Genomic DNA, 26,550 nt, shown 5'->3' with positions numbered 1-26,550 from the left:
ATCTATAGCGGTAGAGATTTTTTCCATTAAGTGTATGAGTGCTAGAGACGTAGAATAGCCCTTTCTGAAGCCATATTGGTGTTTATATAGGATGTTATTTTGATTTAAATGTTTCAGAAGACGATTATATACTAGTTTTCTAAGACCTTAGATACGCAGGGAAGGACAGATATTGGTCGATAGTTATTAACGCTAAGTGGATCACTGCTTTTAAAAATAGGCGTATTAAGGCCTTTTCAAAAATGTCTGGAACACCTACATATCTGAAGTGTGCAGACCTCAGGGATAACATGCTGCATTAGTACAAAATAATGTAGATCTCTTTAATTTGCTGTAGGGCACCCATTAAAATTATGAGTTGACGTTGCATGTCCAGAGTAATATTACAAAGGCAGGTAGCTGTGTCCTTAGATGACTCCCTTGAACTTGTGAATATACATGGTGAACTTGGGAAGCCTTCTACAACTTCTAACTTGAACTTGAGTCATAAATGGTCTCTATGCACTTGAGTAAGCTCCCAGGGCCAAACCGGTTTTGACAGGCTGAATAAAAGTTTCCAAACAGGAAGCACGCAGCTCCAGATGTCTTACTGAGGGAGGACTGTGGTGTGATAGATGTCGGATAGCTTGAGGAATGAATCCACTCTACTGAATATACTTCTTCAAGTTGCAGTAATGATGATCTATGTTATGCGATGTGACAGCCCCTAAGCCCCAAGATATATAATTTTCAATGCTCTGATGCGATGATTCCCTCCTCTAGTGTCACGGCATTAAGTCTCGCCGGCTGTTTCTCCGAGATATCGCAAAACTTTGGTATTGTAAATGTATGAAATATATATTGTTATGCTGATAGTACTGCTACTGCCTTCTGACTGCACTGCAGTGCATAATGCCATCTGTTTCCTGTGTGATAACCACCTACTGTGGTGTTATCACAGTCCCGTAAGGCTTGCTGTATATTGATATAATATATTGACAGAAAAGTTCGGAAGTTCCATCTCATATTGATTGATAAGTCTATGTGGAACAGCTGTGTGTAACTGATGGCTTTTGTGTCTCTTAATGTGTCCTTCAAAGTTTTTTTTTACCTCCTTGAATGGAGGTTTTGTTTTGGTGGGCTGGTAAGGGTGTCTGTATCTGTATAGCCGGTATAGCCGCCCTTAGGCCTAACACATCAGCTTCACAGGCATGCGGCACGGTGGCAGCTAGCTACATGTATATCACACCGAACGACTTGTTACACCCAATCTTTGCATATTTGATTTCAGGAGTTGTTTAAATCTTTCTAGTGATGATATGCACCAACTGTGCTTGGTGGCAACGAGTTCCAGTCTACGATAGTTCTTGGAAACTACGAGTTTTTGAACACCTCAATTCTTGGTTGGATAACTCTCAGACTGATATTTGAGAGCATGACTGTTTCAATAGTATGATACAAAACAAAAATTTGCAGTCACTTTGAGAAACCATTGAAATAAAGCCACAGTAAACATTTTAAGATTTACAGTTATAGTACTGTATCTCTAAATGCACCCTTCAAAGTTTATTACATGATATGCGCTGCAGTGTTGGATGTATAAGCTCCTCTACGGTAGCAGGGTACATCATGTTGTATAGTTTATGAGAAGAGATTCTGACTGTCAACCAAAGACTTTATCAGGCTATAGCGAGTACTTTGTAAAGTCCTGGTGGTGACTAGTCACTCAGCCTTGCATGTAAGGTGCATTGTCCCTTCTCTAGACTGGTAGGGCTAAATTTATTTTATTCTTTGTTTCAGGCCAAATGGCCATATAAAAACAGGGACAATACAAAAAACAAGTACAAAATTAATACACAATTACATACGGATGTTTAAAAAGTACCAGTAGAGGCTTTGTTTAAACACATTGGAAGGACAAAGTGTGTACATAATGCTGTTCCTCGATGCGAGAAGGCACGTGGCAAATGTTTATAAAATATATGTTCCTTGCAGGGGTCCACACAAAAAAAGCTAGGCTCAGCAGTTTTTTCTAGGGTCGGTTGGGAAACAGGAAACTAACCGGAAACACAAAATTTAATCCCAGGCCTAAGGTACTGCGTTGGCGTAGATACATCCTACAGCTGCACTCAGTCTTTCTTAATCTTCTTTCACTGTGTCCTGTGCCTCTTGAGATTCCTTAGCTCTTGGAGTTTCTTTTCTTGTCAGGACACCGGAAGCACAAGGATTTTTCCCTGGCCTAAGGTACTGCGTTGACTCTCCAGGGATGTCTTAGCTTCAGGGCGGATTTCTTGTCTTCCATCTTCCGGAGCTGTCTTGGGTGGTGATTTCATCATGGGAAGAAAAGATAAGGCAGCTCAGTAAAGCACCACATCTGTCATGTCACGTTCCACAGTGGACACAACACATCCCTGCAGTCCCCCTGAAACTTCACCACTTAGGCTACGCTTAGTGGATTTCTTGGTTTTTAGATCTTTGCAGTGTGGTCACAGTCACAGTTATTGTAGTATAGCAAGTTTAAACTGTAAGGCCTAGGAAAAAAAATGTGTCTCCTGTTTTTCAACCGACCCTAGAAAAACCTGCAGACCCTAGACTTTTTTGGGGGGTGGACTTCAGAGCAGCAAAACTGGAAAAATTCTGAATAAGGCAATCTTAATGATATTGACATATACTGCTTCACATTAGCACATTTCAATCATTATTGCATACTTTGGGTAATGGAGAAACAAGCCCCAAGATGAGTCCTTCATTCTATGGGAGGTATCCTAAAAATCAGCCCAGGGCCCTTCCAGTAAACATTTTCCGCCAGAATTTTAGGTATTTTTGCTCCATTAGGGTCAACATAAATTGGGATTGTGTAGTTTCAACTCAGTATGTAGATCATAAGTGACTAGAATGTTGACTTTGAAAAGTCGGGTTTCCAAGCCCTAAAAACTCCAGGCAGCTGGATGCCTTTAAGTACAATAGACAAAACCATCAGTCAACCGAATATTACAAATACCCTCCCTCTGACACCGAATATGCCTTCCTGCTTATCGCGATTCAGCAGAGCGTTTCTGGGATGAGAATTTATGATCTTATTAACAGACACTTGTATGAACCCTGCAAATTTACTGCGCATTCTTCAGGCCAATCCAATTTAATTTGTTGTTTCTCGGATTCGCCCTGTCCATTTTTTTCTGATTTGCACACACACAAAAATTTTTTTTTTCAAAATCAACTGCAAAATGCTCAATAAAAGACATATTTTGGCCCCAACGGTTGAAGAAAGTCCCTTTCTTCCTAGTTGTTCAAGTTTTTCAATGTAACAATGCAACTCTGTTTTATTAAAAGTTCAAAAATTGTTTTAATTATAAACCAGCCTGGTATGTTCACTTCATGGCTCAAATTGTAACATAAAATCCGGCTATCATGGGGTGCCTTGGCCTGTTTTTTTTTTTTCCCTGTCGCTTCATAATTTTTTCTGAAAAAATCCAAGAAACAGCAAATTAAATTGGTGTGGCCTAACAGACACTTGTATGAACCCAGCAAAATTGCCCTGTCGCTTCATATATATTTTTGCTGAAAAAAATCCAAGAAACAACAAATTAAATTGGTGTGGCGTAACAGACACTTGTATGAACCCAGCAAAATTGCCCTGTTGCTTCATATTTTTTCTGAAAAAATCCAAGGAACAACAAATTGAATTGGTGTGGCCTAACAGACACTTGTATGAACCCGGCTGATTTACCACTCGTTCTTTGCAAACAGTACCGACAGTGACGCATGGGCGCATTACGGCACAGAAAGCGCGACAGATTATTTGTGAAAAGCCGGCATCATGTTTCATGATTTCCCAGTAGGGGTATTAGAGGGTTCCTTGCCGAGCGCAGGGGACTTGATTTGTGGAGAGAGATGTCTCAGCAGCAGGTACCAAGGCGTAGGGAAAAATATGTTGTGTTCCCTGATATGTTGATGAAGGTTAGACATCCAGGTAAACAATGCTCCAAGGAAATTCACAACATTTTATTTGTAGGCCCAGGCACCAATCAGACTAGGGTTGTCAGATTTTCCTAGGGTCGGTCGGAAAAGTAGTGGATGCGGTAGTAATTGCCCTGTCCTTGGTGCTGATATATACCTGCAGAAGTTCAGAAGGAATTTAGAAGTTTTTTCAAGGGTTGGTTGGGAAACAGAAACAACATTTTTTTCCTAGGCCCATGCAGACACCAAAAGGGTCTGTATTTTTTCTAGGGTTGGCAGTGTTTTCTAGGGTTGGTAAAGGCAAACAGGAAACACAACATTGTTTTCCTAGGCCCATGCACCAATCAGTCGTGTCGATGTTCAGCCTCTGGAGACCCTCTCGTCTGCTGCGTCAGTTTCTCACAGGTGCTGCGCCAGGAATCGTCGCAGGTCGACCGGGAATCATTCGAAATCCACCAGCTGTCAATGGGAAAATTACTGCTCATCGTAATCTAGAAAATACACGTCACTGTTAGTAACAATTCTCACAGGTGTCGTAATTTATGACTGACCCATGTTTCTTTTGCAGGGAGGGTTGATAAACTTTCCCAATCTTATTTCTTTATTGATACATGCATATCCTTAACATAATTCGTAAGGTATATGTCAGCAAAATTTGTAATCCTCAAAAGTGCCAACAAATATGCTACTATTTATATATGTATGTATTCAATCATGAACATCTAAACTGAAAATCGTACAACTGTTGCATTTCAATAAGACCTATTAGGCCATTAAATAAAGAAGCTGATACTGAGAAAAATCTGTTGAAATTGTAACAGTTCATTGATATTCCAAAACCCCTCAGGCCTATCGTGTCCAGAGCTATGCCTATCTAGTTCTTCTGTACCCGAGGGCTAGGATCAGGCACGGTTCTGGATAGTATCCAAGATCGTAGATTTGCCCCTAGGCACGTTTCTGGATATGCATTGACTTAGATCCAAAGATGACTTGCTGAGCATGGTTCTGGATAAAGCACAACTCTAGATACAACATCTTTGTTGCAGGTCTCCGTGAATAGTTTCATCAGGTTGGTAACTAACACTGAGTAAAGACACTCTCTTTACACAACCTTTTTACACAAGTCTTTTATTCAGCTGACATTTCGGTGACCTATGAGTCGTTGACCCCCGTGTTCGAGACAGTAAATCCATCAGACCCGTACATGAAAAGGATTAACCCGCGATGCTGATTTAATCTACTGTCAACCGGATCAAATCAGTCCTTCATCTTTCCCGACGCCCGAACATCGCGGGAGTAATCTCGTCAGCGGTTGACCCGACATCGCTGTGTCACGGTCGTGCTATCGATCGCTCAGCTGAAGAGAGAATGATTGTGTCTGCTTGTACTAAAAGTACAAATACTTACTCTCCAAGCTGGCTTATTTTTGGCATGTTTTTAGGCTTTTTTATCTGGCTTCCTTTTTTGCCCTGTTTTCTTTAGGGTTTCGTTGTGTCACGGTCATGCTATCGATCGCTCAGGTGAAGAGAGAATAATTGTGTCTGCCTATACTAAAAGTACAAATACGTACTCACTGCTGTGAACCAACTCTCAAATTGAACCAGTTTAAGTTTGTCTATTTAACCGGAGTATTTCTCAGATCTGCTGATCTGTTTTCAAGATATCCCTCGGCACACACACAAAAAATAATAATACAGTGATGAAAACAGCAACAAACGTGCAGTCACTCTTGTGAGAATTGTGTTTTACATGGTATTGCATGATTTTTCCTGCTTTAGCCCACACTGGCCTTGATGGATCTGTACATTTATCTACAGTAGTCTCTTACAGTATCAGGGGCCATATTATAATTTATATATATGGGACAAACTCTCTTCAGAATGAAGGCAAAAAAGTTTTTGAAATACTTAAATTGAGTTTTTGGGGTTTTAGGGTTAGCTAGCTGTCTAGACCACTGAAAGAAAAATCAAATCCCCATCAAAAGGAATGAATTTGCTGGCATTGGCTCTTCAAAATGTGTCTATACTTCTATTTCGTTTTCCTCCAGAGTTCCTATAAATTTAGGGATCTCCTTTCTGAATTCTGTAACTGAACTTAAAGCTATTGAATTTGTTTGCCATGTAGCTAAGTGTTGTTGATAAGGAATACATTCAGCTCTTCAAAAAGATTTACGGATTTCCTTTCCAAATTGTGCAACTGAGCTTTTGAATATGCTTGCCACATACAAATAGTAGCATAAGTGTTGATAAGGAACATAATGCAAAGTTATATAACGTATATACATGCATTACTGAGAAACCTAGTGACAAGTTTAGAGTTCCTCCAGGCTAGATCTAAATCCTTTCCGCACAAGAAAAACGTGTCCATAGTTCTTTTCTTTTTTTGTCCAGTTACTATTTAAGGATCTCCTTTCAGAGTTGTGCAACTTAAAGCTTTTGAATTTGTTTGCCACTCAGATGAAGTGTTGATATAATGCCAAACAGATTTACTATACTGATGAGAAACCTACATGTACTGACAAGTTTAGAGTTCCTCCGGGCTAGATCCAAATCCCTTCTGTGTAAGAAAAATTTGTCCATATTTCTTTGCTTTTTTCTTCCACTGGAAGATTCCTATAAATTTAGGGATCTCCTTTCCAAATTGCGTTAGTGAACTTAAAGCTTTTGAATTTGCTTGCCATGTAGCTAAGTGTTGTTAAGGAATACATTGGCTCTGCAAAAAGATTTAGAGATCTCCTTTCCAAATTGTGCAACTGAAGTTTTGAATTTGCTTGCCACATACAATGTAGCATAAGTGTCGATAAGTAACATAATGCAAAGTTAACATATATACATGCATTACTGAGAAACCTAGTGACAAGTTTAGAGTTCCTGACGGCTAGATCGAAATCCTTTCTCTGGAATGAATTTGTTGGCACTGGCTCTTCAAAATGTGTCGGATATTTCTTCCCTTTTCTTTCCTTTCAGAATTGTGCAATAAAACTTTTGAATTCGCCTGCCACCTAGCTAAAGTGTTGATATCAAATAACACATAATGCAAACAGATTCATACTTCTCAGAAACTTACATGTACTGACAAGTTTAGAGTTCCTGAGGGCTCGATCTAAATCCTTTCCACAAAGAAAAATGCTCCCTGCAAACCCGTCATGCGTCACGCGCGCGGTCCCGAAAGACCAGATTGTTGCGATTTGAGCGGAAATTGAAAGCTTGATGGCGATGATATCAGGAGACTGAAGTTAAACGCTCCCTTTTGGCCCGTATCAACGTTCCATCGGGGACGTTATGCAATCTGTTTAGTGTTCCATTAAATTCTGCCGGCTTTGGTCTCAGCAACACTGTGGATGGGTGCACACATGGGTACAAATTATGAAGTATGTGAAGTATATGTGAAGTGAAGTAAAAATGTGTGAAGTAAAAATATGTGAAGTAAAATTAAATTTTCTGTTCAACTAAATGCTGTTGATGCAGGCTCAAATATTTCATCCTAAGCTCTGTCCCTGGTGCTGAATTATGGATGATTGTTTGCAAAAGAACTTAAAAGATACAGTAGACCTTCAAATGTTTGTAGCGGTTTTATTTGAAATCAGGATATCAGGAGACTGAAGTTAAACGCTCCCTTTTGGCACGTATCAGTTTTACATCGGGGACGTTATGCAATCTGTTTAGTGTTCCATTAAATTCTGCCGGCTTTGGTCTGAACAACACTGTGGATGGATGGATGCACACATGGGTACAAAATACAGACCTACAAACTTAAGAGAACAATCATTATGTAGCTCAGCTTTCAACTTTAACTTTATTCAATCAATCAACTTGCAGATTGAAGTAACTGATAATTATCCCTTGATTTTTCATATTTCAGACCAAGAGAATACAGTATTGTGATGCAACTTGATAAGCCTAGCAAGAACATTGGCTCCAACCATGAATTGGACAGAATTTTGTTGTTGTGCGGGTGGATTGTATCAGTATAGCCGGTATAACCACCCTTTGACGTAACACACCAGCTTACACCAGGATTGTGTAATGAAGGAAAGAATTGCTCACTTCCCTAAAAAGCTAGCCCTACACAAATATCTAATTGAATATGCGCACCAGTACACCCACAGAAATTAGAGACACAGGTCCAATTTTGGGTGCATTAAAAATGCATAACATGTACCCACTATTTCTAGCTCTGTAGTATTATAATAATTGTATTATGTAGTACTGAATTTTCTCCCCAACTCTGTTTTGTCATTGATTTTCCAGTGTCACTGCATAAAATATTTTTTTTCAGACCGTCAACACAAGCGATCTAATTGCTTCGGCTTAGTAAGAAAAATGCCCCCGGTCCTTCCAGTCAGCTAATGGGCTAGAATTATGTTCTTGCCAGGAAATACACATTGATTTATGATGGCTGACAGAATGATGTTGTGTAGGTATTACACACAGGGCTCAAAATACTGGGTGCATGTGCACCCAAAATTGGAGTTGTGCACCCAATTATTTTCTGTGGGTGCACTGGTGCGCCAAATATTTTTGTAGGAATTTTTAGCATTAGAAATGTATAATAGTATACCGGATATTCTTGGTTTCTGAGTATTAGAAAAATAATAAAATCTTTGTTGTAGTACTTGTTTAAGATTTGAAGTTACGTCAGAAGAGGAGCAGTAAGACCTGCAATTAGGTTTTGTTTCATATGGTGCATCCAAAAAAAGTTTTGTGCACCCAATTTTTTTAGGTTGGGTGCACCAGTGCACCTACAGGTATTCCCAAAAATGAATTTCAATCCCTGACACATAAAGTTCTGTTGCTGAAACTTAATTGCTGCCAGCCACTGGCAGGTACAATGTACAAAATTAATCATTACTAATAGATTTACAGTTTGCATAAGTGTGGGAAATATTGGTTGTGCTTTGGCGGAAGCAATTATTTCAATTCAAGATCAATATGTTCCGGAGGAAGAAAAAAAATGTTGTCAGGTCTAAAATGCTTGTTCTTGATGTTTGTAAGTGTATTATAATAATTGAACTTGATTTGAAAGTTGATGATGTTTGTGCATTTTTAATTTGGTAAAATGGATGTAATTTGAGCCTTTTTCTGCTTTTCGATGCAAAGTTGTATTTGCAGTAAGGTTAGGTACATGTAGCAGGGAGAAGGTTTAACATGACCTGTAACAGTCAAGCTATAGAAATCTGCAGTCATAGTTATTTTAGCATGCTAGACACATCATGGACACTGACTGGAAGTAGGGCCAAAGGTCCAAGAAAAGGTTATCTCATTTCTAATGTATATATAAGAAATTCACAGATACCTTAGATATGTAGATGAAGGTTACACATCCAGGTAATTAGATACACAAATATAATAACTCAAGCAACTGGACACACTTTGAAAACAGTCAGTGTCAGTGATGAAAAATAGTGGATGCTGGATGCTACTTGAAACATCTGACAGTTTCCAAAATCCATCCTGTGCTTGAATTTCTTGTGTTAAACCTTACATATTTCTATGAACTATGAGATCTTTACTTTTTTGTTAAAACCCTGCAACGCAAAATCTCATTAAATCCTCCCAGTTCCCCTGTGAGTTGGCATAAGTGGCAGTGTTACCAGAGGTGGGAATGTTCGCTGTAGGGCAGGATTTTGTGGCTACTGTGGAAGATTGTTATCTGTGTAATCACTGAACTTCACAATATTGAATAAAACAAGGACTTCAAGAAACATTTTACATATTTCTATGAGCTACATAATGTTACATGAATGAGTTAACGTTATTGCTTGGCAATCATACATTTTGTACATGTTACAACGTATGGCAGTAAGATAACAATACTATAAACTATTTACTGTTATTACTACAAACTACTGTACAAGTTCTTTGATTTTTTGTTAACTGCAACACCAAATCACAGTAAATCCTCCCAGTTCCCCTGTGAGTTGGAGTAAGTGTCAGTGTTACCAGAGGTGGGAATGTTTGCTGTAGGGCAGGATTTTGTGACTACTGTGGAAGATTGCCATCTGTGTAATCACTGAAATTCACAATATTGAATAAAACAAGGACTTCAAGAAACCTTTTAGATATTTCTATGAGCTACATAATGTTACATGAATGAATTAACATTATTGCTTGTCAATTATACATTTTGTACATGTTACAATGTATGGCAGTAAGATAACAATAATACAAAACTGAACTATTTACTGTTATTACTACAAACTACTGTACACATTCTTTGATTTTTTTTTTGTTAAAACTCTGCAACGCAAAATCTCATTAAATCCTCCCAGTTCCCCTGTGAGTTGGCATAAGTGTCAGTGTTACCAGAGGTGGGGATGTTTGCTGTAGGGCAGGATTTTGTGGCTACTGTGGAAGATTGTTATCTGTGTAATCACTGATAACAGATGCTTCAGTTTGTGGAGCTGTGCCTGCAGGCATACATTTCTGCCTGCCTAACAGAATTATCTGTTTACCTTACATCTAAACTTTCTGCTAGAAGTGTGAGCTAGTTTTAAGAAATATCATGAGCAAGCTAATACAGCAATCTGTATATTTGTTTCCCTGTTTGTTTGTTTCCTTTAATCACAAAAAGGGGAAAGATCAATTAAACATTTCAAGACATCAAAGATAGATTTAGAGTAGATGCCCCCCAAGTTTTCCAATGGAATAGTTTTCACAGAAAGTGAATACCTTTTTCCATCTATAATATAACATGAAGAACCATTGGTTAGCAACTTTGAATGTGTTCCTGAAATTTGTGAGACCTTTTACTGCTTAATATGTGAAGTAAAATTTACTTTTCTATTCAACAAAATATTGTTGATGCAGATCCATAATATTACATCCCAGGTTCTGTCCCTGGTGCTGAATTCCAGGTGATTGTTCACAAACGAACTGAAAAGATATGGTAGCTCTTCAACTGTTTGCATTGGTTTTTATTTCCAAGTTAATTGGCCTCATGAAAATGCACTTGTCTGTTTCCATTGTAATTTTACTAGACTAAGTCCAAGAGAACAGTCTTGACCATGAACTTGAAACACCACAAAACCCACTTCCCCTCCTACCATGAACTAAGTCCCAACAAAGATAGTTGAATTAAAAGTATGTGTTTGCAATTATAGTTAAACGATTTCTAGAAAAGGTTGTTCTAGGAAATTATCAATAAAATTGTCCTAAAGCTCCTATGGAAAGTATTGTGGTTACCTAACCTGCATGTATTTTAGCTCCTGAGTCCTACAGCCTCTCTGCAAATAGAGGACCGGAATTAGCACTTGGCAGCTAAAATAGGTAACCAGGCAAGGGAAAACTTAGGTCTTCAGGGAAAACAGTCATAATGCTTCCCTTTCTTTAATTACCCCCCTACAGCACAGCCAGGTTGGTACCTCCCGTGGGACTAGCACGGTTCCCTGATCAAACTAATTATAGTCGTTATCAGCTAATTAGATCAGCAATAGCTGCTGCTGAAGTTTGCAGTCCTCAACTGGTCCCCAGAGACCCTCCAATGACAGGGGATTATGGTCCTGGTTTTTCTCTTTCTGTGCAGGAAGATTAGATATATATCATAGGATATTGCACTTGTTTAAGTCTGTTTAAATTCATCCCAACATATATCTTGGTTCCAGCCAAGTTGGTACATGTACATATCATATGACATGCATACAACTGGAGCTATTGTTGTGATTATAAAGAGCAATTGCCATCATGTCACAGGCAGTGAGTGGCAGGCAAAAAGGGGGGTGACAGTTGAGTGATTTTCCTAGCATTAATGTCTTCAAATGATTTGAATTTACAAGATGTAAACAAAAAAGGAATTGCTTATATAAAACTGCATTTTGTTAGATTAAACCAGGGAATATCTATATATTAAACATGCATATTAACATCATCAATATTTCTTTTTCCCAATCTGTAGAGTCTGTCAGAAGCAGCTGAGGAAGCCGTTGCCAACCATAACTACAACCAGAGCATCAAGGTAACACTTCTGCACAGCTGCATGGGGATGGGCCATTTTAATAGGGGTATCCAGGATTAACCTATAGAAGCTACTGTAATTACCAAGTCACACCTTACAATGTTATTGCCACTCTCCAGTTTAACTTTAAGGCCCCTGTTGTAGCACTGCAAGGATAATGTTTGGTTATTTCTTCCCAAAATGAATTGAATTTACCAAAATTGTCACATTTCTCAAAAGTGATATTCGCAGAAAACAAAATTATTTTAAAATAAGCTTTGGGTCTAGTAAGAGTACCAGACTAGCTTAAGGCATAATGTGCTTGGTTGCACTTGGGCTTAAATATAGATTGCAATGTGACAGAATGACAAATGTACGGTACTATGTTTTACAATGATTTTCCAGTTTTCTCACCTACAATAGAGCCTCAAACCCTTTACTACTTTGAAAGAATTAAACGTTGTCCTACAGATCATACATTCACATGGGAAAATTCTACCAATAGTTCCAGTAAGGTGATGTCATTTTCCCTATGGGCTAAGCTCCAGCAGTTTTTTCAAGACCGGCAAATTATGGCATAATTCCTCATTAGTGCACAATTCCAGCTTTAATCATACTGTAGATGGGGTGAGGTGTGCCAACTGTTCCGGAAAATTTATCCAATTTTCGTTCTGTCCCATCCAAAATGCAGATAGACATAATGTTGGAAACACTCCAACTTCGTAACTCTATAAAGCATGGGCTCTGTTTATATTTACTTTTTCTTCGTTAAAATTTTGAAGTATTTTTATTTTCATTCTTTGGTAAGAGGAAAAGGTAAGTGATCACAGTGTTCTTAATTTTAATTTAAAGTGGAAACAATTCTGTAGAAGGGAGACATATTAATTTTATGGTATTATGAATTCATGATGACTTGCTTCCAAACTCAGATGCATAAAGCTGAAGAAACAAACATTAAGTACTATCCGTGGTCCTACGATCTGACAAATGCCTACAGTAACTACTGACTACTAATGAACATCAAAAAAATCACAAAAATAACATCACGGCAAAAGTTATACGACTTACAGTACAGCAGGTGAATCACCGTGACAAATACGTCTGATTTTTGCCATCTGTTATTGTCTATTCCGGGCCGTAATCAAATTACTGCGATGAATTCTTCGTCCCGAATTAGGCAGGATTGACACTTAATTAGAATTGATGGTGCCGTGATCCCTGATCAGATTACTGTGACAGGGGTGTAATCAGTTATTCCAGTCCAGTGGCTGCCTTTCGTGTGTTATCGTGTTAGCAATGTTACTAAAGACTTGCAAGTGTACTTTAGATTGGGGAGATTCAGAGAGGAAGGATAGTTGCACTGCATTCAGTAGACTAAGTTAATCTGTGAAACTAGCCAGTTTTGACATCTGAAGAAGAAGTAAGAAAAATGAGAGTGATGAAAAGTAGAAAAGAAATAAACATTCTAATCAAAATATTACATAGATATTTAAAATCTAGATTTTGAAAAATGTAGTTTTAGCAAATTTTGTGCTCTATAAAATCTACAATCATATCTGTTTGGCATTGACATTGTAACTTGTAATTACTTCTGAACTGAAATTGTTACAAGAAACAAATTCACGTAAACAAAGAGATGAAGCCTTTGGTGTATTATCGCGTTGGCAATGTTACTAAATACTTGCAGATGTACATGTATGTTTGGAGAGGAAGGATAATTTTCCACTTGCATTGCGTTCAGTAGACTAGTTAATCCATGAAACTAACCAGTTTTGACATCGAAAAGGATATTAGGCTAAAAATATCAAAGCTACCAGTTATGATGCATCTGCTGGTTTATTGCTTTATTGGCTTTATATAAAATCAATTTCACCACTGCCATTAAGGGCAAAGGTAAGGGCAAGGGTTAAGTAAGAATTCAGTACAGATTTGTCAAATTAATACCTCAAATCCCATTAAAAACCTGCATCTTTGTCAACATTTACAAATCTGAAGACACTGTAGCATAATCTTCTCCAAACTGATGACATTGTAGCATAATCTTCTCCAAACTGATGACACAATAGCATAGCCTTCTCCAAACTGATGACATTGCGAAGAGTTAATGACATTTCAGCAGCCTCAAATGAAATCTCTCCCCATCTGGTAAAATTGCGGATGGTCCTGGAAATTATCCATTGACTCAGTGTGAATACCAGTAAGGCCACACCAATTTAATTTGTTGGTTCTCAGAATTTTTCAGAAAAAAATATGAAGCAACAGGGCCAAAAAATATGAAGCAACAGGGCATAAAATAAAAATATGAAGCAACAGGCTGCAAAAAAGGGCTAGAGTCTGCAGCTTTTTCAAGGGCCTTCTAAGGCTTTATTGTGTGATGTGTGACTGTGACGTTTTCCGGCTAAACTGTAGCAAGTTTCAGGGTTAGGGTTAGGGTTACATACGAAAACCTAAGAAAACATTTAGGTGCACTGGTGCACACTGCAGAAAAAAAATTGGGTGCACAGCTCCAAATTTGGGTGCACTAAGGAGCACATACACCCAGTATTTCCAGCCCTAGCTTGTGACGTGTGAGGTTTTCCGGCTGGCCTTTAGCAAGTTTCAGGTCGCTTCTCGGGTCTGATTAATTTCCTCCCTCCCTGCCCGGAGGTCGGAACAATTTCCTAATTTTCCGGGGATTAAGTTTGAAGGCCGTCAGAGGAAGGCCCCAGGACAGGGCCGTGAAAATGAAAACCTCGAACTGATAGATTTACAACTTTTAGAGTCCTATCTATCACTAAAATAAGCTTTAGAGCGATGAATGCCTGTAAGATATTAGGAATATGAGTTTTAACACTCTGGATTTAACATAATTATGTTTTCAATGTGAAATGATCCTATATCTGAAGAAATCAGAAGAAGGCCCCAGGACAGGACTGTAAAAATGAACACCTTGATAGTTCTCACTAGGCTGTTTGAGTGAAGGGGCCTCTACACCTTGCTTTGACCCCCTACGCTGTGATTTAGCCCCCTACACTGCCTTTAAACCAGTGTAGGCATGTTTTTTGTGTGGAGAACCTTCATAAATCTTTCAAAATTGTAATTGTAACAAGCCAATGAATCCCACCTGGATTGATGGATTGACACGACAAAATTGATGTTATCCACTACTTTCTGTCAATGACTAAACATAATCTGTAGTTGGAGAGTTATTTTATCCAAATACCATGATTGAAAATCAAGTAATGAAACTGACCTCAAAGTCTTTTTAAACAGATTCAAGTAATGAGTTAAGGCATTGAATCCCATCTGTGTGGCCCTAGCTGGATTGATAAATTGACAGGACAAAATCAATGTAACCCACTTCTTTTCGTCAGTGACTAACATAATCTGTAGTTGAACATATATTTAATATCTAAAAAACCATAAATTGGCTCAAGTAATGAAACTGACCTAATATATAGTCTGTAATTTTTCATTCAGTAGCCGTTGAATCCCATCTGTGTGGCCCATACAGGATTGATGGATTGACAGGACAAAATCAATGTAATTACTTCTAGGTACACTCTCAAACCCGGCGGGCGATCCAAGAGTCCCATAATTGGGGAGGCTGTAGAATCGATGATGGCCCTAAGTACCCAGCGACACATGCAACCAGCCGCAAATTGCTCCATCTAAATCACCGCAATGGGTGTAATCTGCAAGTGTTATGTATTGCGCCGGGGGCGTTTGCCATCGGATAATGCTCATCCGAGGCGTTGTTTAGCACCCATTTATTGTAATGAAGAAAGATGACATTCGTCACTGTTTAAATGGTCCATAACTTGTCACTAATGTCAGTCCCCCTGTGTGCGTGTGTGTGGAAAGTAGAGGCCATGTCAGGTTGGTATGGATTTAGACCAAAACCTAAGAAGAAAATGATACAAAAAAGTAGATAGAACAAGGATAGAATTTTATGGCAGGACAATCCTACACGGTAAAATGTATGGCAACAACTATACAAAAAAGGCATTGTAGTAAATAAAACTAAGCATCCTAAGGCCACACCAATTTGATTTGTTGGTTCTTGGATCCACCTCTTAATTTTTTTCTGATTTACAAAAAAAAAAAAAAAATCACGACTGTCACAATGGGTGTAATCTGCAAGTGTTATGTATTGTGCCGGGGGCGTTTGCCATCGGATAATGCTCATCCGAGGCGTTGTTTAGCACCCATTTATTGTAATGAAGAAAGATGAAATCTGTCACTGTTTAAATGGTCCATAACTTGTCGGTAATGTCAGTCCCCCTGTGTGTGTGTAGAAAGTAGAGGCCATGTCGGGTTGGTATGGATTTAGACCAATACCTATGATACCTATGATACAAAATGTACTTAAAGTAGAACTTTGCTGCACAGCAATTGTACATGGTACAATGTACAAGTATTGAACACAGTACGAAAAGAGGTAATAAATGAAATAAAATTCTAATTACTAAAACTGTGAGGGCTAGCATGTTGTCTTTGCTATAGTGTAACAATTGAGAGGGGTTTAGATCATGAGTTTCAAGAAATAGCATTCAGGTGTGTGCGTTTGAATGTGTGTGTGTGTGTGTGATTGTGTGTGTTTTAGTGTGTGCGCACATGTGTGTACGTGTGTGGGCGTGTGTGTGTGTGTTTGTGCGTGTATTTATGTGTGTACATGTGTGTGTGTTTGTGCGTGTATTTGTGTGTGTGTGTGTCTGTGTGTGTGTGTGTGTGTGTGTGTGTTTGTGTGTTTAAACACGATAACTTGAGGAGGCTTACATGGATGATCTTGATGTTTGATAGGTATCCAGGTCTTGATGATTAGATTTTTGACCCCTGATAGTTTGTTATGTTATGTTTTGTTGTTAACCTTAAAGACTGACCACAAAGTTTCTACTCCTGCCAGGTTGCAGATGTACCTTACTACAGTGCCATGGACGGTAACCCTGACCACAGACTGCCCGGTCTGACCGAGGACAAGTGGCTGGGAGGACAGACTAACCGCACCAACAGTTCCATACATATACCGGTCAACATCTATGAACAAGGTACAATTCTACACATTAAGTTAAACTTCTTTCTACATGTATGCATGCATGCTCCTAATAAGGGTTACAGTCCTTAAGACAAAGTAGAGTTCGTCAAGCTAACCAACATCTGTCTGGGAGTGGCTGGGAGGACAGACTAACCGCACCAACAGCTCTATACACATACCGGTCAACATCTATGAACAAGGTACAGTATGAAGTTTCCACATGTTTACTTATGACATAGGGGTCGTGTGGCTTAGTGGTAGCGTGTTTGGCTCAGGACCAAGAGGTCCCGGGTTCGAATGCCCTGGGAAAGGCACTTCACATTTATTTCCTCACTCCACCCAGGTGTTAAATGGGTACCTGACTTCGGTTGTGGAGGTAAAAGACGGTGGAAGGAAAGTGATGGGCTCCACCTTCCAATACTGTGCCCCAGACACAGTGGACTAACACCCCACTGCCCCTACGGCCTCAAAAAAGCTACGAGACTAACTTTACCTGCTACCAGGATGAAACCTCTCCTTGGTGCTGAAATTACTGTTGCTGCCTTTCCATGGCTAAAGTGGGGATATATGCTGATATTGTTATGTGTTGGATCAAAAGTTTAACTTTAAACATGTAACTACCAACACAGATGAACTTTCATTCCATACTGATCAAATTATTAACAGATAAACATATGAATATTACATGTATAAACCTTCTGTAATTTCTGTTGTTCCCCCAGATGCCCATGTGCTGAATGTGATCTCGTGGTCGTCCCACCTGGACTCAGTGTTTATTGACAACTGGCAGCAGAACCAGGATAAGTTACCGTGGCAGGCCTTCGCTAGTCAGACAGGCGTCTTCCGGATGTACCCGGCAAGGCCCATGCAGCCTCACAGATTCGGCAGCAGTAAGAGATTGTTACATTTCATATTGTTTTGGGTGTAATATGTATTTTGTCATAAGTAAAGACCAGTGTGTTCCATTTGTGCCTGTTCAGACAAATTCAACAGCAGTAAGAGATTTGCAATCATTTTATTTTTAGGCCTTACTGATTTGATTAATATATACGTGTAGATGACATCCTCTGGACACCTCAAAAGTGATGCAAGTGTGCAAAAAAAGGCAGGAAAATGAATTGCCTTCCTTCTAAAGGAAAAAATTCTTCACACGCAGATGTCATTTCATATTATCAATGCAAGTCTGTATGGCCTTAATGATAGCCACATGTTTTACATGTACATGTCCCCCATCCAACAAAATCACATCTGATACAGAAATACCTGAAATTCTAGTTTCAACTGTAGAATCTGATGTGAGTTAGTTGTAGGGAACTGTTATTATTGCATTCCTGTATTTATGGCCCAATTAATGTTGCTATTAGCTGGTTCAGAAATTTATAGTCGTTGTAGAGGGTGCTATTCATTCCCAGGTATAACCCTAATTATGTAAGATGATCCCTTTTAAGACTTATTCAACTGCAAACAAAGGAACAAAGCATTATCAATTTGTATCCTGTTTATATGACACTTAGATATGACTCACAGCAAAGGCAAACATAGCATAATGCATATTCAGGCTTGAAATGCATGCATTTGTACAGTACCACCTGCAAATGCAGGTTAGTGTAACAGTTGTTAAAATTGGAGTGGACGTGGTGTATTTCTGATGTACAATGTATACCTGCACCTAATCTGCACTGGTCAGTGATAAAACCAGGCAAGGACACTAAGGGGACATACATATATGACCAGTAGTAACCCTGAAATGCCTTGTATTCATAGAGACCTCCTTGAATACCACAGTCACTCATCCAAGACCAATCTAAAACTTTTTGTTGTTTCTCAAAGATTTAAAGTGACTGTCTTGAACAACGAAAAAAAAAGGACAGAATTACATTATTCATGATCACGAGAAGTGATAAATGTAGCAACCAAATAAGTTAGATAGCAGAAAGTTCTAAATCCTTGTTCTTTTAAGTGCTTTCCTTGATGCCGTAACTACCATTTCCTGACAATTCTTCAATTTCTTGTTGTTTCTCAAAGATTTAAAGTCTTGAACAACAGAAAAAAAAGTACTGAACTGCATTATTCATGAACAGAACAAGTGATAAATGTACCAACTAAACAAGTCAGATAGCAGAAAGTTCTAAATCCTTGTTCTTATAATTGCTTTCCTCCGATTCTGTACTACTGGGAACCAGCAGTTCAGTACCGGCACAACTGGAGTCATATTTCACCCCGTACGCGCTCAATACTATAGAAAAATAGATCGTGCCTTTCATCAGATATCCACATGTCCCATTACAGGATCTCGACAGGGTGAAATAACTAAAGCTGGGCTCTGGGAACTGTTTTATGAATATAAATGTCTCCGAACGTCGACTCATATCGATGGCGAGAGATTGCCTTAATTGGAAAAGTTGTAGTTTGTGTAGTTAGGCCTAGGAAAAAATGTTGGGTTTCATGTTTCAGTCCTGAAAGAATTTGGATCGGTAGGTAGGAATTTATTTCTTCTACTTTTTGTCAGTTAGGCCCAGGAAAAAAATGTTGTGTTTCCTGTTTCAGTCCTGAAAGAATTTGGGTTGGTAGGTATATAGGTAGGAATCTTTTTTTCTACTTTTCGTCAGTTAGGCCTAGGAAAAAAATGTTGTCCTTCCTGTTTCCCGACTGAGCATAGAAAAAAACTGCCGACCCTAGACTTTTTTGGGGGGGAGGACCCCTGCAAGGGACAGAAATTTTCGAGCAAGTCAACCTTTTCTAGCTCCATGGTCTTACAGCTGAGTGATAAAATGTGGTACAATTGTTTTTCTAACATTGACATTGAAAATAAAAGTGTCCTTATGCAAGTTTTACTTTGTTAAACTGTATTGTTTGTGTAACTTGGACCCCTATATAGATACTGTGTATCACTCACTTGACTCACTCACTGTCCGGTTTGTGCACTGTATACTAATACTCACTCACTGAAGTGTAAATGAAAAAGGAAAAAAATAGATACTAAGTAATTCCTACCTACCGACCTTAATTTTTCCAGGACTGAAACAGGAAACGCAATATTTTTTTCCCAGGCCTTCCGGCATCCAGCCGGTGTGGAGAGGATTGTCGTTTTAAGTCGCCGGAGATTGGATGTTTTGGTAGTGATATATCTGGGGATTTGCTGCCTTCGGTTTGCTCGGCGGTGTTGGTGTTTAAAGTAGGTTGCTGATCATTGTTACGGCCCAATATACATGCCAGGATTATCCTGCCAGCTGCACCTGCAGTCAAGGACGCTCATTTGGACAGGAACGCTAATTTGTAAGGGAGGGGCAACTTTGGGGAGCGCAAAAGTAGATTCTGAGGCAGAAAAATCTCAATTAAAAGTTTCATTGACGAACCAGTAGCTTTTGTGCAAGTTTAGTTTGTATTGTAAAGATCTCTCTCTCTCTGTCATGATCATGTTATAATTTCATGTGCTCCAGAAATCACTAAGGCAGCAAAGATCTCACTTCAGAAGTTTCATTGATAGGCTAGTAGCTACATGTATGTCTAATTTTAGTTTGTTTTGTAAATGTCTCTTTATGATTTTATCTCCAATATACATGCCAAGATTATCCTGCCAGCTGCACATGCAGTCAAGGACGCTCATTTGGAGAGGAACGCTAATTTGTAAGGGAGGGGCAACTTTGGGGGAAAGCAAAAAAAGTAGATTCGAATTCCAAAGCAGAAACTGTTGAGCTTCCCAAAGATCTCACTTAACAGTTTCATTGGCAAACTAGTAGATTTAGTTTAATTTGTAAACATCTCTAATTTGTAAGGGAGGGGCAACTTTGGGGGAAAAGTAGATACTGAGGCAGAAACCATTTGAGCTAGCAAAAATCTCACTCTAGAACTTAGTAGAAGTTTCACTGAGAAACCTGTCTAGTAGCTTTTGTCCAAGTTTAGTTTGCTATGTAAAGTTATCATGTTAAAGTCTCTCATGATCATGTCATACTTATATCATGGATCATATTCAACTTATAAATATCTGTCTACCAGTCAGACTAGCATAGCCAGTCTTAAAATGGGACCCCATCAGTGGTCAACCCAAGGTGTATTACAAATAAACAATCGAAAAGGACCTGCAAACAGTAAACCTGAACTAGAAGAATGTAGAGGGAATGGCCATTGACCAAACTTGCTGGAAGGTTCATTCGTCCAAAGACACAGGAGCCCCTAAGTCTAAGTCTAAGTGTCATCATGATACTGATAGCTCATACAATAGTCTCTATCAAAGTGCATAAAAGAGGTCCTTTGAATCTAAATCTAACTCTTAATATACTACATGAAACTCTTGAAAAGAAGCTCTAAGACATTTATGTGCCTCAGCTGGCCATATTGATCAGTAAGGTGCACAGGTCAGCCTGGCAGTGTGAAATACTAGCTGCCTTGTATCTTTGCTGGTTACGGGTCTGTGGGTTTAAATTGAATCCCTGATGGAAAATTCATTCTACACCCTGAAATATAGATTAGTCATGGACAAGGTACAGCATTCGCCAGAGTGGAGAAGTTTTAACTTCAAACTAAGTTAAAACTTTGAAGAAAAAAATTCTTTCTTTGTAACATTTTGCTGCCTTGTGTCTTTGCTGGTTACAGGTCTGTGGGTTTAAATTGAATCTCTGATGGAAAATTCATTCAACACCCTGAAATATAGATTAGTTATGGAACAGCAATTTCCAGAGTGGAGAAGTTAACTTTGAGGAGTAAAATTCTTGGAAAGTTCTTTCTTTGTAAAGATTTGCCTTATGAGTAGGACTCAATAGAATAAACTGAGAATATAGGGTTTGTTTAATGATGACTGTGATAGTATACAGTAGTTTTGTCATTATTATTGTTGAACTCTCAATTATATTATTACAACTTGCCTTTTCTCCTCTGTGTTTAACAGCTAACCTCTAAATGATTTTATACCATTTTCATCATTACCATATTTTGTGCAGCTACATTGTGTAGCATCAATGGTGTTGACTAATTTGTGGTGTAGAATTTAATTAAACATGTTTTGGATTTAATTTTAACAAATCTTTTAGTGTATGATGTATAAACATGTGAATGATGATCTATCATAAATACCTATAACCTATAAGTACATGTATGTGTTAACATTTCTTGATGATATTTATGATACTAACCAACACCTTGCCCCCCTCCCCAATACTCCCCCCCCCCACTGTGCCCTACCAGGAACTCTAACCCTCGATGATGTTCCCAGAAGGTTTGATGAGTTTGATGCTCGTATGACTCAGTGGTAAGTAGACATGGGGGCGACGCCAACGTGACTCTACGGCTGTCTCAAATTTAATGTTATTAATTGGCAAACAGAGAACAGGGATGCCAGCGTATACAGTGCAATTTTATGGAATACAGTGCAATTTAACGGAATACAGTGCAATTTAACGAAATACAGTGCAATTTAACGGAATACAGTGCAAAAAATTTACTAGTATACAGTGCAATTTTACGGAATACAGTACAATGGTATTGTATACAGTGCAATTTTGCTAGTAACATTGCACTGTGCACAGTGCACTGTATACTAATACGATTGCACTGTATTTTGTAAAATTGCACTGTATACCAATGTGATTGCACTGTATTCTGTAAAATTGCAAGTTGTATACTATTAGTAATACAATTGCACTGCATTCCGTAAAATTACAATGTATACTCTGGCACCCCTGGAGAATGTTCCAAAATTAAAGAACCTGGCACATTTTTAATACAAATTGTACTTTGGTCAGTGTTTAAAACAATGTAAGATTGTAAAACGAGCTTGGAAGCATTTTTTTTCAAATTAGCAAATATTTCAATATTTCTTGGACAAATGAATGTCTAGATGGAAAACATGACAACATTTGAGACAATCCTTGAGTCACAGTAGCACACAGGGGACTGCTCATTAAATGTGAGGAGAGGATGCTGGATTGAGGATTGTAAAGCAGCATGCTGCCAGCCTCCTCTTTCTCTGAACAATAATGAACTGTCCCCTATATAATCCTAGTAAATGATTTCAAAAAGCACCATTTCCATTTCAGCCATCTATTGGCAGCAGCTTGCATCATCGCTATGCATTTATCCATGTAAACCCCAATGGGTACAAGAGGGGTGTTCCAAGATACCCAACCTTCCCAAAAATGGACTTACATTGACAAATGCATCACAGTCCTTCCCTGTATTTTTTCCCTTTGCAAACTCACTGCACTACTGCACCGCATTCCATTCCCAACAGGTGTCCAAATAGCACAAGACTGCAGCTGTACAATTTCTTCTGCTCTAAACAACAACCAAAGCACCAGCATAGTTGCATTGCACGTTAAATCACTCTGGCTTCTTTCTGTGTGTTTTTGCTTGTCTGTAGTGTCATTCACTGCTGATGACAGACAATTTGGCAGCTATGATCCACGAATCTCCACTTGGTAAGACAATCAGAGAACACATTTCCTCTTGTGAGTTACTAACAAGAGGAGGAGCTGAAAGAGATCACTGATTGGTGTAGGAAAGGATAATACTTTGAGGTGCACTCTAAACCAAGTGTCACTTTTTAGGAAGAATTTAAGCCAGTTCACAGTCTTATCCTCACATTTACAAGGTCAAAAGGAAAGGACCCTAAGTAGGGTAAAGCATTGTGTTTGCTTAGATCCTGCTTTACCCTACAGACTTGACAATCATTTGTTGATGTCTCAAAGAGTTTGCTCTGAAAATAACTCATCTATTCACTTTCCTTACATGGTGATGGCAAGGTGGTGGCAGCAGCACTTTTTATTCTCTAATTTGCAATATTGTCACTTCCTTGTCCCATTATTTAGGATATTTGAATTTTCTTGTTTCATTTTCTTATTTTTAATGATCATTAATGAAAAAAACTGATTGATTGATTGATTGATTGATTGATTGATTGATTGACTGACTGACTGACTGACTGACTGACTGACTGACTGACTGACTGACTGACTGACTGACTGACTGACTGACTGATTGATTGATTGATTGATTGATTGATCGATTGATTGACTAATTGTTTGATTGATTTTCCAGGTACCAACAGACCATCAGTTCCCCGAAGGACATGCTCATCCTCCTGGACACGTAAGTAGGAAAATCCTGACATGGTTTGGCAGATGTTAGAGCCTTCAGCAGTCTTATACAATATAGGATCATCTGGTACAGGAAGACACATGTTGTATCCAGAACTGTCTTTTATCCAGAACTATGCTCATACAAGGTTATGGATAGTCCCCATGCATCCAGAACCATGTCTAGGATATGCAAAGACTATCCAGAACTTTGCCTGACCCACGCAGGCGTATAGAACTAGATAGAAATGGTTCTGGATATGACCTTGCTATACACTATCCAGAACAGTGTCTAATCCCGACCCTAACCTATTCATGATTAGAACTAGATGAGCACAGTACTAGATACTTGTTGAATGCTAATGCTCAAAACTACATGCACTGTGTGTAAGAATACAAATGTATCTGGGCAATGTTTTCAGTGCTCGTAAAGACATTCTGTTGATTAATTGTGTCTGCAGTGAACCCTTTGAGACAGGAAATCCCAGACACTTCCGTGCCTGCTTTCTGTCCTTGAAAAACCCTCAGAGACTCCCGTAGCCAATGTCTAAGGCATAATGTAGACAATATGGGATTTCTGCTTTAGAAGGCAATCAGAGAATTGTACGTTTTCTTGGTCATTACGCTGATGGAATAACCTGACCCAGAATGGCAATGAACTTCAAGGGAATTCTGGTTGATTCATTTTCCAGTAAGCCTGTCTCTTGACATTTTTTTCTGGCTACTACTGGCCCTTGGGAAAGGCACTGTACACACAACTTTCCTCACTTCACTCAGGTGGAAATGAGTACCTAGCTTTGGTTAGGGACCTCCCTCGGATAGGACATTCAAACATAAAGTCAATGCCCATCTCAGTGCTACTTGTCAAAATACCGTATAGCAAAACGTAATGACTATGTATTGCTGCTATGCTGAGGTCTTGGCCATAACATAGAAAAAATGGAGGCCCCATGTTGAGAAAAGACACACCTCAATCATGTTGAAAAACTGACCAAACTTTTTGAAAAGAGTTGGGGAACATCCTGGTGTGAGTGGTTCAAATCTTACAGTCCTACAGTAGCACAGTCATCCTACTCAGAAAATCTGTATCTGTATTATATCTGTACATGAATCTGTATCTGTGCATGAATATATATCTTTACATGAATCTGTATCTGTACATGAATTTGTATATGAATCTGCAAATAAAGATCTCGAGTGATTGCCATAAATGAGGGACAGTAGCAACTGGGGTTATGTTCAGGTCAGCTGTGTTAGCGCCGAATGGCAGCCGCTCCAGACCCTTGCAATATTCGGACTCACAACCAATCATCATGACTTCCTCCTCACAGCCATAATGATGCACTCTGGGAAATCAGAGGCTTGGGCTGATGGGCTTTTTCAAATTGTACGTTTCACCCCAATACACAATTATAGATGTGACTCTCTGCACTTTTTCTTCTACTTCTTGCAATCTGCAAACTTTTCTTTAAAAAAACACATCATTTACAACGACATTAGAGAAATCCCCGATCTCTAAGATGCTTTTGGCAGATGGGCTTTTTTCTAACTCTTCATCCCATGTACGTTTCACCCCAATACACAATAGATGTGACTCTCTGCACTTTTTCTTCTACTTCTTGGAATTTGCAAACTTTTCTTTGAAAAACACTTCATTCACAGGGACATTAAAGAAATCCCTGGTCTCTAAAAAGCTTTTTTCTAAATGTTCATCCCATGTACGTTTCACCCCAATACACAATAGATGTGACTCTCTTCTCCTTACTGGAATTTGTAAACTTTTCTTAGAAAGACACATCATTCACAGGGACATTAAAGTAATCCCTGGTATCTAAGAAGCTTTTGGCTGATGAGCTTTTTCTAACTGTTTATCCTACGTACGTTTCACCCCAATACACAACAGATGTGACTCTCTGCACTTTTTCTTCTATTTCCTGGAATTTGAAAACTTTTCCTAGAAAGACACATCATTCACAGGGACATTAAAGTAATCCCTGGTATCTAAGAAGCTTTTGGCTGATGAGCTTTTTCTAACTGTTCATCCTACGTACGTTTCACCCCAATACACAACAGATGTGACTCTCTGCACTTTTTCTTCTATTTCCTGGAATTTGCAAACTTTTCTCAGAAAGACACATCATTCACAGGGACATTAAAGTAATCCCTGGTCTCTAAGATGCTTTTGGCAGATGGGCTTTTTATAAATGTTCATCCCATGTACGTTTCACCCCAATACACAATAGATGTGACTCTCTGCACTTTTTCTTCTACTTCCTGGAATTTCTTCTACTTTTCTTAGAAAAACACATCATTTACAATGACATTACAGAAATCCCTGGTCTCTAAGATGATTTTGGCAGATGGGCTTTTTCAAACTGTTCATCCCATGTAAGTTTCACCCCAATACACAATAGATGTGACTCTCTTCTCCTTACTGGAATTTTTGAAATTTTCTTAGAAAAACACATCATTCACAGGGACATTAAACAAATCCCCGGTCTCTAAGAGGCTTGGAAAGAAATGTTTTTCTGTGTAAGGGGATTTGAGAGTTAGAGCCGTAGTCAAGCGTAAGTGGACTAGAGATTCAGACTTAAA

The 26,550-nt window shown here is 38.8% G+C and overlaps 1 protein-coding gene across 1 annotated transcript in view; it reads left to right on the top strand.

Moving 5' to 3' along the window:
• Positions 1-26,550, top strand: part of LOC109486502 (voltage-dependent calcium channel subunit alpha-2/delta-2-like) — a 73,377-nt gene that overhangs the window by 26,459 nt on the left and 20,368 nt on the right. Inside the window, 5 exon segments of the mRNA XM_019790338.1 lie at positions 11,833-11,892; positions 16,757-16,898; positions 17,515-17,775; positions 22,067-22,130; positions 23,918-23,968. Coding sequence (XP_019645897.1) covers positions 11,833-11,892; positions 16,757-16,898; positions 17,515-17,775; positions 22,067-22,130; positions 23,918-23,968 — 578 coding nt within the window.

The sequence above is a fragment of the Branchiostoma belcheri genome, unplaced genomic scaffold (assembly GCF_001625305.1).
Source record: "Branchiostoma belcheri isolate BF01 breed outbred unplaced genomic scaffold, Haploidv18h27 scaffold80, whole genome shotgun sequence".
NCBI classification, from domain to species: domain Eukaryota; kingdom Metazoa; phylum Chordata; class Leptocardii; order Amphioxiformes; family Branchiostomatidae; genus Branchiostoma; species Branchiostoma belcheri.
The sequence above is the reverse complement of the archived record's forward strand: the minus strand, read 5'-3'. Positions and strand labels throughout refer to the sequence as shown.